The sequence below is a fragment of the Poecile atricapillus genome, chromosome 1 (assembly GCF_030490865.1).
Source record: "Poecile atricapillus isolate bPoeAtr1 chromosome 1, bPoeAtr1.hap1, whole genome shotgun sequence".
Lineage (NCBI taxonomy): Eukaryota > Metazoa > Chordata > Aves > Passeriformes > Paridae > Poecile > Poecile atricapillus.
The window spans coordinates 37,644,130-37,657,986 of NC_081249.1; the positions used below are offsets into that span (position 1 = coordinate 37,644,130).

The following is a 13,857-nucleotide window of genomic DNA, read 5'->3' on the forward strand; positions in this document are numbered from 1 at the left end:
GAAGGGGATCAACTTACTGGGTGCCATGGCTCCACAGCTATGGCAGCCTCGCTGCCCTGCTCTCTGCTCTCCACTCCTGACTCAGAGAATGTATCTCCTTCCTGCCCTTGCCACCCCACTCTCCTCTCGCTGTCCACCACTTCCATTCCAAGCTGAATCAAAGTATGACTGCACCACCTGCGCATGGAAGAAGGTGCCAGGAGGTTGCTGAATCTCCATGCTGCAAGAAACAAAGATTCCACATCTTTCAAGTGAGCCTGTGTGTTGTGCTGAATGTTGCACCCATTAGCAAGAGTTGCAGCTTCAAATCGTATCTCAGGACTTCTGCTTGTGGTTTCTTGTGCTTCAGTTACTCACCACAGAGACCCCTGTACTGCCAGGGACAGTATGCAACACTGCATGCATGAGCAGGTCTCCCGAAGGCACACAAGAAATTCAAAGAATGAAGTTTAAACTTTCTCTTCCTCCTGTGGTTCTCATTTCATGGGCTTGGCAGCACTACAAGCCTCCTTTACACCCTTAAATATTAACACAGCTATTCTCTTGATATGGGATTCCTCATTATCATATGAATAAATGATTAATTGTCACTGTACCAAACAAGTGCAACTTTTATAACTATATGAATCAGCACTGAGCCAAACCCTTCAAGAACAGTAAGAGTTTTCCAGCATTTATTGCACTTTATTGCTTCCTGGATCATTTAAAAGAAGTCACTGACAAACAATCGTTTACACAGGCTTGAAAGTTTAGCACGGATGTAGTGAGCAGTTCAGTCGTGAGCACTATTTCAAAATGCAGACAAACTTTCTTTCCCAGCAATTTAATGCTGGTTCTTTGGCAGAAAACTCCACGGCTTGTCCGGCAAATGCTACTATTTGTGATGGTACATCTTGCGTATTACCAGAAGATAATTTTAATCGAACATTGAGCGTAGTTTTAAGTACTATTCTAACAATCATGCTGGCTTTGGTGATGTTCTCCATGGGCTGCAATGTGGAACTTAAGAATTTCTTGTGCCACCTAAAAAGACCATGGGGTATATTTGTGGGTTTCCTTTGCCAGTTTGGAATTATGCCTCTCACAGCCTTCTTGCTCTCTTTGGCCTTTAACATCCTTCCTATTCAAGCTGTTGTGGTGATGATCATGGGATGCTGCCCAGGGGGCACAGCCTCGAATGTCATCGCCTACTGGGTGGATGGAGACATGGACCTAAGGTAAGAGTAGCCACTCTCTAAGTACTTCATGTGGCTCTTTACATTGTAAATTTTACATTGAAAAGGACTGTCTGATCTGCCTGATGTTTTTCTTTGCTTTCTGGCACAGGCATGGTGGTTTCTTCTTGGTAGAGATGGTTAGTTACTGTAATGGCAGTAAGTATAAGTAGAATAACAAATATCCTTGGTTCATTGGGAATTCATGAGGAAAATACTACAACAGAATTGTGTATATTAGAAAATATCTTTGTTGTAAAACTTCAGATCCTGGAGCAAATATCATCTATGAATATAATTAAGATAACATTCATTATGAAAACTTTGCCAAGTTAAAATTACTTTTCTTTTTCCAAGATCTTGAATAGTAAAAAAATTAAAAAACACATTGGATTTTAGGACCAGAATCCTCTGTACAAAACTGTGGCTGTACAACTTTTCTTGAAGTAATGTTTCTCGAAAAGGAGCTCCTGTGGAAAAAAATATTTTCCCTCCTCTTGTGTTCTATACAATAAAAAGGTATTTATTTTCTCTTTGGGAAAATCTAGTTCTAATGAATATCACTTGGGATAATTCTTTCAGCTCCTGGAACCTTATTGCAAAGTCTTCAAACTGAGGGCATATTTTACACTACTGTAAATAAATACTGTAAATAATAATAGTGGCTTATAAAACAGTGCTTAAGGCAGCCCTGCACATTGCGAGCAATGGAAACCCTCCTTTGTGGCAGTGTGATGGTCTCATTGACAAAATGCTATGAACTCAGATGTGTAAGGCACCTGACGTGGCCTAGGACATCAAACGCAGGAGAAGTGAACCCCACTCTTAATGCAAATTCCATGGGGGGTTCATTAACTCTAAGAGCCTTTAAAAATAAGCCATCTTTTTATTTTTATGTCCTGATTACTTTGGTCTAAAATAAACAGGATAATTTCTCTCTTTCCTACAGAGTAAAATTAATTGGAGTATTCAGCCAATATGCCAGTCCTAAGTAGAAATGGAAAAAACAGTAGTAGCAAGAAAGATGTGGAGCTAGGGTAAATAGTCTAAGAATGTTAACATTTGTAGCTTTAATACATTTTTTCCATCTTTTGAAAACAGTGAACTTTTCTGTCACATACAGGTGTTAATGTAAAACAGCTTACAAATTATGAATGAGGTCAGCTCTGCTAATCATTGACTTCCTCATTATAGAGGAAAGATCTATGATAATAAGAACTGTAAGATCCTTAATTTCAATTAATAGAGGTCTAAGAAACCAAGATGGAAAGATATTGAGTACAAGGCGGAAATTCTGTTCTAATCTCTGCCTGGAAGAATAAACTAAGTTAAACTATGCTTGCTCAGCTATGTATGTTCAGAGTTACTCCACTGAAATCAGTGGTGAAAATCCAACTTTATAATGTTATAAACATGAATAGGATTTCTATCCCATGATGCTGACAGAGGGTGAAGTTAATTGAAAATGCCTTTAAAAGGTTGTTCTTCAGGTAAGGACCTCTACCTTAAGTCACCGCTTTTGGTCAGTACCTTTGAGACAAAGATACAAGGACCACAGGATACAGGAGGGTCAGTAGATTGTAAAGGCAAGCATCTTCTCTTCTCAATAGAAGAATTACATTAGAAGCTGTGTGGATGGTTTCTGGAACCACCACAGTATTATAGAAACCTGCCCATCATATCAGACAATGTTTTGGTTTTAACTGTAAGACTTTAGGATAATACATTAAAATCCATGGTCATTGTCTATAGTTCTGCTTCAAAACCTCTCTGTGCAAATAGACCACAAGTTAGAGAAGGAATTAGTTTTATAATTAGCATTATAATCACAGTCAGGTGAAGTATGATTTCATATCTTTCTTAGTAAACCAAACCTAGCTGATACTATCTAATGCTTCCCCATGGAGACATCTCTTGATGTTTCACTAAAACTGCTTCTGTGGAAACAGGGACTGAGTTTAGAGGATGACCAGACTTTGGAGAAGAAGGTACATTCAGGGACAGTATAAAGATACAGGAAATACAGAGGTAGGAAACATTAGGGGTTTTATCCATTTGGGATTTCATCAAACCTTCTTTGTAGCCCATGACTCTTTTTCTCTGTAGGAGACTTCTCAAGGAACTCTTTTGCCAGGGGCTCCTGCAAAATCCTCTTCAATGATTCCAAAGCACAGAGTGACAGGAACCAAAATTAATGCAGATATTCCTGTGGTTTCTGCATTAATTTTTCTAGATTTCTCTGGATCTGCCCAGTCTGTGGACCAGGATCAGTAGTCCCTTTTCTGAGGACAAGCAACAAAAAAGAGAAATCAGAAGTGAGCTTCAATCAGAAGAATGCTTCAAAAATCTCATAACTAGAGCCCTCTCTCAGTATTTTTATACAAGAAAAATGAGATTTCTGTGCATAATTTTATCCATTGTATTCCAGTTCTGAGAGTTTCCTCCTTATTTTAGATGCCTTGCCTTTTCCTATTTCTTCATTCCTGTAGCAGAATGCATCTTTTTGTACAACAGAAAACAGAAACATCTTTGCAAAATGCAGCAACAGTGCTTATGCTAAGCCTCACTGAGCAATTCTTAACACCTATTTTTTGGCCTAGAGCAAAACAAGTCAGAAAAGGGAATTTTATTATATCACATATCCTGAATAATGAAATGGATTTCTATGCTGTTAAGTTCAGAGTGAAATTTTAACACTCTAGAACTGCTGGTATAATGGTAAGCTCCATTTGATGTCCATCTCTGCCCCTGTTTGCCATCCATCCTCTCTGAAACCAGACAGGCAGGCAGCATGGAGACAGACTTACCAACAGACCTTCCAGCTGCCCACCTGTCTGACTGCCTCCTTTGTGCCAAAAGTTATGATTCTGGGGCTGCAGAACACCTTGATATTTCTTATTTCTTGATATTTCTTTTCATGTTCTTTTCAGCAGAAGCCATTCCTTTCATTTAGCTTTTCTCTAACCTGATAAACAGGATAAATTGTCTGTAGCCAGCAACATTTCTTGCACAACCTTTTACAAGGTGTGAAATGGTAATAAGAAAATGAGAAAGACTATGGGCTAGCATGAGATGAACTGTCACTGTAACCAATTCCTTTGCAGCATCAGCATGACAACTTGCTCCACTCTGCTTGCAATGGGAATGATGCCACTTTGTCTCTTTATTTACACCAAGATGTGGACTGATTCTGATGCAATTGTACTCCCCTATGACAGTATTGGTGAGTCCAGTGAAACAGCACTTTCCCTTCTGTCTATCAGCCCTTCAGTGACAACCACCTCTATACCATCATCCTGCAGTCACAAAGAAATTACCTCAGGTTTATAAAAATACTCCTCTCTCTACTTTTTAATAATCTCCATGAGCATTAGGTACCGAAAATCACTTCACATCATCCACAGCTCTGCCAAGGAAGGACTTGAAGCCATTATAAATATTGTACAGATAATTATGACAAGATTGCGTGTTTTTTTCTTTTCAAGTGGTTTTGAGACCTATGTGGTAATGCGATAAGAATATAGATTAATTCATATAGGAGTAGCTGCTTCTCCTGGATGAAAGTGTTTGTAACAGTTTTAAGACACAATCCTGCAAAGTGCTAAATGCTGAGGCCATAATCTGGCAAAATACTTAAGCACACGTGGATAATTAAGCAAGCGATTAATACTGCTGAGGCTTTTTGAAAGGCTGCAATCTACGCTACCAGGACTGGCTTCATTTGACTTCCTGTCAAAAATCTCATCCGGCTACAAAGAGAAAATAGTTAAAGTAGTTAGAAATACATGCTCCAGTGCTTTGCAGAGTTGTGGCCCTAGTGCTTATCAAGTGCAGTTCCATGTTGTGCTAATCTTAAAAGCCAGCAGAATCACTTTCACATTCTTCAGCTTCACTTCCCATTGTCCTTGGGGAAAAAAAATCACATACATTGCTTGTGCTTTCAAAATAAATACTGGAAGGGGAAGGCCAAAACAAAAAAAGCTCTAAACCAGTTGCTGATACGGTACAGTAGCAGAACACCTGCAGACAAAATGAACATTTAATATAGCTACTCACATCACAGGATAGCGATGATTAGCACACTCAGATTTCTGTCTGCCTTTCTGACGCAGGTGAATGAGCATGTAGCTCGGCAGAATGGCAATTACTTCAACAGGCTGCCAGAGATAAGAGTCTATAGAAAAGCAAATGGGCAGGTGTGGGTAGAGTGTGCATGCTCCAGGCTGTGCACACCAGAAACATCCCCTGAAGGGCTGCTGCAGGCCCACAGCCACTCGGCATGGTGTCTGTGCTGTGTGAGCTCCTGCACCACACAGGATCTTAACTTCTCTCTTCTCTTTTTACAGGACTGTCTCTGGTAGCTCTTGTGATTCCTGTTTCATTTGGAATATTTGTCAACCACAAATGGCCTAGTAAAGCGAAAATCATACTAAAGGTACGATATATAAGGCTGAAGCATAAGCAATTATGGACAAATTATGGAATCAGTGGGACCACGGAAGCAGTACATTACTATTCATAGTATTAGTGTCTGACTTCATAAGAACTGGAAAGTTTTCAGCAGAAAACAAATGAGGTGCTGGGAAAATGTATTGCATTCCCCCTGCACAAACCTGCATGAGTTGCATGCATTATTAGAAACCATCATTATCTAAAGAACCTACTTTTGTCTTTGGCTGCAACTATGCTAGTAATTGAGTTCAGTATATAATGTAAACTGAAACTGGAAGGAAAATCATTCAGGTCAATGGAAAGCAGTTTTACTCTGCAAAAAAATAAAAAATTAAATCACTGTGGATCAAAGTGCCTTTCTCCTTTTAAGAGAGTTTCATGATTTTTTGTGGGCAAATTTTTTTGAGTGTGAAGTCAATTTTTATTAAAAAATAATAAACAGAAAATATTCCAACACTTACAAAAACCTAAAAAAACATAAAAATCACAAAATACAGCTATCTTTGCAAGATAGTTTCAGATACATCAAAAATATGGGGATTTGGGCAAAAAAACTGTTCTCATTAAAATAATGATAATAATTCAGCCACATCTAGGGTGACAGCAAATTAATCATTCGGAGCATTTGGTTTAGGTTTAAAGAGTTTTTTCAGATGTGCTGAGAATTCTCAGCCTTTGCTAACCATTCTTAGTTAACAAATATATTATCTAAATTTTCTTAAAGAAAACTAGTCTGGTCACTTGTTTTTACATATATTTTGTTATCATTTCTTTGCTATTGGCTCAGCATAGAGCACAAGTAAGGTCTTTTAAAGTCAATTCATTTTCATTAAACTGCTAGCTTATCATGTAGTATTTTTAAATGCATTCACAGCTTACCATTTCTGTTCAATGAGTTGAGTGGAAAGCATGGACTTGTACTCAGATGAAAAGAAACTCTGCTTGATCTCTCAACAAAGCCCCATGTCATTCCTTCTTACTGAGTGGGTGAGCAACCCACAGAACAGTCCACTGAGAGTTTGTGCAGGACAATAAAGCATCTAGTGAAGACTGAGCCATAGCTGTCAGATTAAGGCCTATATAGTGAGAAATTCAGACAAGAGAACAAAGACAGTGTGCCAGGTGAAAGAAGAGCTTGTCATGGTCAGACCATGTTTCTTCTTCCTAGGTGCACGTGGTTAATAGCTCAGCCAAACAAAAGCACTTGTTCACTCAGTGCTCTTAAAAGTGCTTCAGCCAAAGACTGATGAAGCCACTTCAATGGCAATACATGGTTTAGCTGAGGAATAGATTCTCCTAAGCCTAGACTAAGAAGTCTGTCTCTGAGATTCCTTGCAACATAGGCTATAATGACAGACATTCCACTTGGGTATTGAAAAGAGCGTGAGTTATAACTTTTTTAAGCAAGCAGCAGTAAATATCTCAGTACATTCAGTCACAGGAAATAAGATCAACTGCAATGCTTAGGTCTAAGTTGAATGGCTATACAAGCACATAACCAGTTTTCAAGCATGAATTTTTACCCCATTAAACATCTACCCCAGCACTTGGCAAATAATTTCCTAGCACTAGCTGACTAGCAATCTAGTGTCTAATTAGCACACACTGTACTTAGCCTCAGAGTGTCATTCTCCAAGTGGGGGAGGAAAATGCAGTATTCTACCTACTAGGCTGCCAGTTTCTCAACAACTCTGGGGAAATTTTTCTAATGTGTGCAACATTCCTCACTCATATCCCACCTGTGAAATTATTTTTAATCTCCAGCCCTAAGTACAGTTATAGTCAAGGCTTCAAAAGACTAGTTTTACAGATATCTGCTATAGATACCTATTAGAGCTGTGTCTTGATCTAGAGCTGTAGTCACACCTTGAAGCACATCGTACATCTCCTGTTCGGTAAAATGGCAGCTATCTAATCTCTCTGCCTGCTGTGAATAGTATTGCTGTAAACATTAGGGTTTGTGTTTAACAAGACATTTCAGTGACTCAGAGGCAACCAGAGGCATGTTTGACACAATGTTTGTTGCCATTAAACTTCCTTGAGATCTCATTTGTGCAGTATTCTGTGTTTCTGACTCAGTCCCTCTTCTTCCGCTTTACAGGTTGGTTCCATTGTGGGAGCAGTGCTCATCGTGCTCATTGCTATAGTTGGGGGAATACTCTACAAAGGCTCCTGGATTATCTCACCAAAGTTATGGATCATTGGCACCATATTTCCAGCGGCTGGCTATTCTTTAGGATTCCTTCTGGCTCGTATAGCTGGTCTGTCTTGGCACAGGTAATGCATAGCCTTTATTCTACTGTGTAAAAAGGTCTTATTTAATGATTAATCGATGCTGAGAATGCTCCCTAAAAATTAGTTATGTTGCAGAGTCATTCATTCACTAAGCCTGCTTTTTGCAATACTATGTGCAGACAAAAGTTTTCTCGTGCACATTTATTTACAGATTCTGACTATAGCACTTCCTCCAATCCTTCATATGTCTTCCCTTTGTGTGCCAATGTCTTGCACTTCAAACAAGTGAAACAGGCCTAACTTGTAAGTGGTTTGGAACTGCAGTAAAACTCATGTAGATGCAGCAGTCTACAATTTAGAACATCATTGCAAGAGAGGGAGACAGCAAGTGCCACATATGTGTCGTGAAGGTGGTTCACAGTCTTTTACAGCTGCTGAACTGCCAATAATTGGTGGTACCAGCCATAGGTGGAGTGTTTTGTTGACTACGTCAGCTGAAGGAAACAATTTTCTTAGTTATCCATTACATTTTTAGCTTATCCAGATTAGTAAAAAGCATAAAGACCCACTGGATGCTATTTCAAAATATCTTTGTGTTATTCCCTTTAGATGTCGTACAGTGTCTCTGGAAACAGGCATGCAAAACACTCAGCTATGTTCCACTATAGTACAGCTCTCATTCACTCCTGAACAACTTGAACTGATGTTTACTTTCCCACTCGTCTACAGCATTTTCCAGCTGTTGTTTGCCCTACTCATTTTAGGAGGTAAAGTATAGTCATTTACTATTATAGCATTATAATTAACATTATTATTACCAGTTTATCTTTTCATGTGTGTGGAGAAAACAAGAAAATATAAAAAAAATCAAATGGATTTCATCAAAGCATAGCTTTAAAGGAACTGTCTGGAGGTGTTGAAATGTTTTAGCATTATAAGGAAAGAAAATGTTGCACGGATATATGTTACTACAACATGTTTTTCAGGCAATTTTTATAATTCTTTTATTTAATACTAACCATATATTGATCCGCAGGCTACCGTCTTTACAGAAGACACCGACTCAAAACAAAGACAGATGTTGAGAAAACAGCACAAGAAGAGGATTCAAAACCAAGTGCTAACATAAATGGAGGATATATATCAGATGAGATGAAATAGACAATTACATCTGCTCCCACCAGCTGTGAAGATAAAGAATATATGGTTTATTTAAAACTATTTTTTTCACATGCTGGTTTTTCATGGAAATACTTAACAAAAGAAGAAGTTCTGCTGATACTGTACAGTGAGACTTTAAAATAATTAACTTAAGAAAGATCTACTTTGATTTTTAACACGGTTTTTGCCACAACTGTAGAATCTGGTTTTGAGGCCAATTCCCTATAAATATGTAATGTTTTATGATGGATTATTTAACAAAAAGCAGAATAAATGTGGACTATTGATAAAAAGAAGCAGATATCTGCAATACCATCTCCAGCCCATGGTCCTGCAAATCCCTCTGCTAGTCTTGGCCCCACACAAAACAAAGAGAAATCTTGTGAAAGTGTCTGAGCAGGAACAGAAGTTGATTTGGAAGATCTGTTAAGTCTGAATACGAATCAAGCATGAAATTGGACCAAGCCAATAATGAAATAAATATTTCATTTAGGTGGGTCTGGGCAGACTAAAGCACTGTATTAATTGCTGGAAGCATTAATTTATTCTAAAGCTATAATTTTAGCAAGGGTAGGCACCTTATGACTCCATTTTTTTTTTCCCCAAAGTAATAGAATGTAACAGTCCTACATCTTTGGCGTGGGTCTTTTAGGTTCTGGAAACAGGAACAGAGAGAGACAAAGGTGAGGGCTTAAGCCTTGAGCAATTTTAGTGACAGCAGTGACAGCTGCATACAAAGGAGAAAGCAGAGGCTCTGGAAGTGTCAGAAATTATCAGCTTCTGCACTGAAAGAAAGGAAGGCATTTGAAAAAAGGAACAAAAAATATCCCTTGTTCATCTAAGACTGCTTCCACCAACCTTAACATAAAACAGCAGTGCTTGGAGAGAGTTACATATTTTTGTTATTTTATGAGCTAAATTTGAACCTGCCAGATGTCTATGACATGTAGACATTGATATAGTTGGCAATTTTAAGATTATATTTATATCAACCACAAATAGATATAATTGGATGTACACATACATTATACATTGTTTGTTTCTGAAAATTCAAGAGTACATGTGGAAATCTCTCCTAATTATGTGGAGAAAATGAGTACAATTCTAGGAGAAACAGTGCAGTAAACTCCTTGCAGCTGTAATTTTTTAAGGAAACACTCAGTAACATTAGTCCTGTAGCTGCTATGTAAAGAAAATACACAGAAAACTTCAGTTTTCTGAAGTTTCAGAGTGAGAGGTTAGCTGACCAAAAAATTCAAGAGTGAACTGACTATCAGCAAATGTAAACAATGCATCTTTCTGTTATATTCAAGTGGAACTTCCAAGGTATGGTGAGTTAATGTGGCAGGTTTTTTACAAACACAACTGAAATTGTAGAATTTAAGTTCCCAACATGAAGCTTTCCACTGCTGCAGAAACATGCCCAGTAATAAACAAAGAATAAATTCTTGTTGTCTACCATATTTTGGAGAAAGGGTCCCAAATTGTTCCTGAGTTCTGTGAGGCTTGAAGCTGCTTTACTTTTGGCAGGGATATCAGAACTTTCAAGGAGTTCAATACTGAGTGGGAGTTAGTACACAATGAGGTGTTCTGTGTTTTATAGAACAGAGATTAAACAAAACAATGTGGAAAAGACTGTTATGGAGAAATCATTAATTGTGAAATAACACATTCATCAAAAAAAGGATAAACTGTTATTTGTAACATCTGTATAAAATGGTTATTGTCTTGCTCCTGCATCTGTCAAAAAATGGACAGTGGAAGTTAGTTAGGATCATGTCTGTCTCACACACGAGGCTGCTGCTCTTCCCCCATGCTTGCTGAACTTCAATGTTTCTGTGTGTATTTCAAGCAGATATTGAAAATGTGTTGAAGAATAATAGTTTGTCTTGCTTATACTCTCTGTGTGTGTATGTGTCTGTGTGCTTCTGTGTCTATTTAACACAACTGTATAAACATTAAACTAAATAAAGTCAGAAGCTATTTATAATTTTTCCCACTGGAGTAATTTAAGGTGAAAAGAATTGAGACTGAAACCGAACATGCAGATAGAGTTTATAGCTTTGAGATGTAACAAAAACATCTCATGTTATGTGCCAAATGGTTATGTTTAATAATCACTGAACCATGGAGCAGTTTGGATTGGAAAGAACCTGGAAATGTCATGTAGTCCAACCTTCCTGGAATGAGCAGGGACATCTTCAACTAGATCAGGTTGATCACAGGCCCATCCTACCTGATCTTGATTGTTTGCTTCTAAATCTCCAGCCATAGAAGTGAAGTCTGGACAATACCTGTATCAGATCACTTGTGGAGCTGGGGTGGGCTATTTCACAGTACTGTAAGGAACCATTGGGAGGATGTGTCTTCTCCTCACAGGTGTCCAAAAAGATGTTTGGCTATATGTAGACCTATAAATTCTGGGATATGGGCTATTCAGTTGCAGTGGTCTGGTGGCCTCCAACCTTGCAGTTACCAATGTTGTGGTATCATCAAAAGGAAAACCCTGGACTGCTGAGATCAGCTTGTGATCTCAGCCTTCTCAGTGTCAACTCCTCACATTCTACATTATGAAAATCCTTTCCATGAAAGGCAGTATAACTGAGTCACCACTGCTTTTTAAGCAATGTTCTATGCACAGAAACAACCTGTGGATGGAACATTGCAGCTTGTGCAATTTAAAATCATTCATGTTCAGGCTAATAAATGCCCACTCTAATTAACTCTTACACCTACTGGCAATCAGGAATTTACCACTTCTAAGAAGTCATAAAGGTTCTAGACTACCACTGCTAGTTTACTTTTAGATAGTCATTCATGTCCAGAGTGCCTGGGTAGTCCATGACTTTGCTGCAGTGATGGTTCTCAAGCTGTTGCAGTCAAAATGAGCCAAAACACGTCTAAGGACAGACACCCTAAAAATTGAAATTATACCTGAATTAATCACCCATCCCAAGGTCTGTAGTATAAGGCCTACAAAGACACAAATATCACACTTCCCAAAGCACTCTGTAGCCATAAATCTGGATATAAAGATACATTCCCTGGTTAGTAAAGAGAAGGAGACACAACACCACAGAGTTAATCATGCCCACTGCCTCAGAATTGTCTGACTCTATAAAGTACATTTAGATGGCCTGACTTACATCAAATATCTAAACTTTTAGTCTCAGACAGAGAAAAAAAGAAAGCTGAAATTACTACCTCTTTTTATCTTTCTTTCTTTTTTCTGCAAAAGGTCTCTGAATATCCAGTTTGTCTCCTTTAACCAGGAAGATAGGCTTTGTAGCTGAGAAAATAAAAACTAGACAAAATAAAAGATTATATGGTGATTCTAACCTTCTATTGTATAACTTCTGATATAACTAATTTCTCATCTGACTTAAAGACAGGTAGAAGAACTGGTTCAGTCATACAGTGCGCTGTTAGTCGGAAGAGAGTGTAATTTGGATAGAATTAACAAGCAAATTGATTTGCCATTTACATTAAATGAGTTTCTTGTTTCAAACTAAATGAGGTTATGATGTTCAAAACCTGTTTTTATGATATCTGCCAGTCAGTATTATTTTTGTCAGCCGGAGAAAAGAGAAATGAGCTTATTTTTTGTGGTCCAACACATTAATATACTGTACACTCAATGCAAATCTAAAAGAATAATCAGTATTCCTGAGTTCCCAAGGTACCAGCCTAAACTTCTTGGTACCTGACCAGAATCTGCTGTCCACAGACTAATTGTATTGCTTGCTTACATCCAGAATTGAAGAAAATAGAGTGTAACAGTTCCCTAACCAAATGGTAACAAACCAGGCCTGACTGGATTTTTCAAGTCAGAACTGAAGGGCAGTAGAAGCAAATTTATGCTTCTTTCTCATAAGAAATATTCATTCTGCTCCAGAACATCTCAGTTAAACTGAACAAAATATCAAAAAAATATCAAACGTAAAAATAGCTTTTACTTGCCAGGATATCTGCCAATTTTCAAACTGGAATTGCAGAATATGGGTAATTGAAGGTTCTGAAGGAGTTCTAATTTTTCTTCATCAATAGATATGTACTGTGGATGTGCCTCTTCCTTTAATTTCCATTAAATTTAGCCATCTACAAGTAAGTTTCCTGTATCCTTCCCTGGAAAGAAGTAGTCAGTACTGTTAGTAAAAAAGGATAGATTTGTCTGGAGAAGCAGCCATCACACTCTTCTGACATCTGATTTAGGACTGGGAGAATTCTGGAAGGAGACAAAGACATTGTGCAGAATCAAGCATGAAATTCAATTGCCTGAACCCAGGACCTAGTGTGATGTGAATTTCCCTGGGTTGTCCTGCCTGGATTTCCACTGCCAGTCCAGGAAGTCACAAGTATTCTATAAATCCTGTGTCCTGCCTGCACCTACCATGGCCCTACAACATCTAAAATGGCACCACAAACTTGTTTAATCAGCCTAATCCTCCTTGTGACCTCCATATAATTCATCCTCATTTGCAGAGTTTCCCATGATATATATGAATTCTTCTACAGTCAGATGAAAGGTCAGCACTTCATATCGCAAAATTGTAAGGCCATAATAATATATGTGATATATTGTAAAATATTTTAAATTTAGAAAAACCAACAACAAAAGTGTTACTTTCAGCTGCCTCTTAATAGCTGACCAAAGAGCTGACCAAAAGTAAATTTTTCCCAGCCTTGCATCTACCCCTAGAATTACATGGGACTTTGAAAGGTCTAGAAATAAAATTCAGTGAGGACATTCTAAAGTATGTCTACATAAACAAAGAGCATACAAAAAAGAGTATTA

At 38.0% G+C, this 13,857-nt stretch overlaps 1 protein-coding gene across 1 annotated transcript; it reads left to right on the forward strand.

Annotated features, from left to right (window-relative positions):
* The first annotated feature begins 652 nt into the window (after positions 1–652).
* Positions 653–11,032, forward strand: SLC10A2 (solute carrier family 10 member 2). The gene is made up of 6 exons (XM_058841423.1): positions 653–1,217; positions 4,319–4,437; positions 5,561–5,649; positions 7,768–7,943; positions 8,511–8,668; positions 8,938–11,032. Exons 1-6 carry the CDS (start codon positions 796–798, stop codon positions 9,060–9,062), a joined length of 1,089 nt encoding a protein of 362 aa, XP_058697406.1. The 5' UTR covers positions 653–795; the 3' UTR covers positions 9,063–11,032.
* Positions 11,033–13,857: the final 2,825 nt, after the last annotated feature.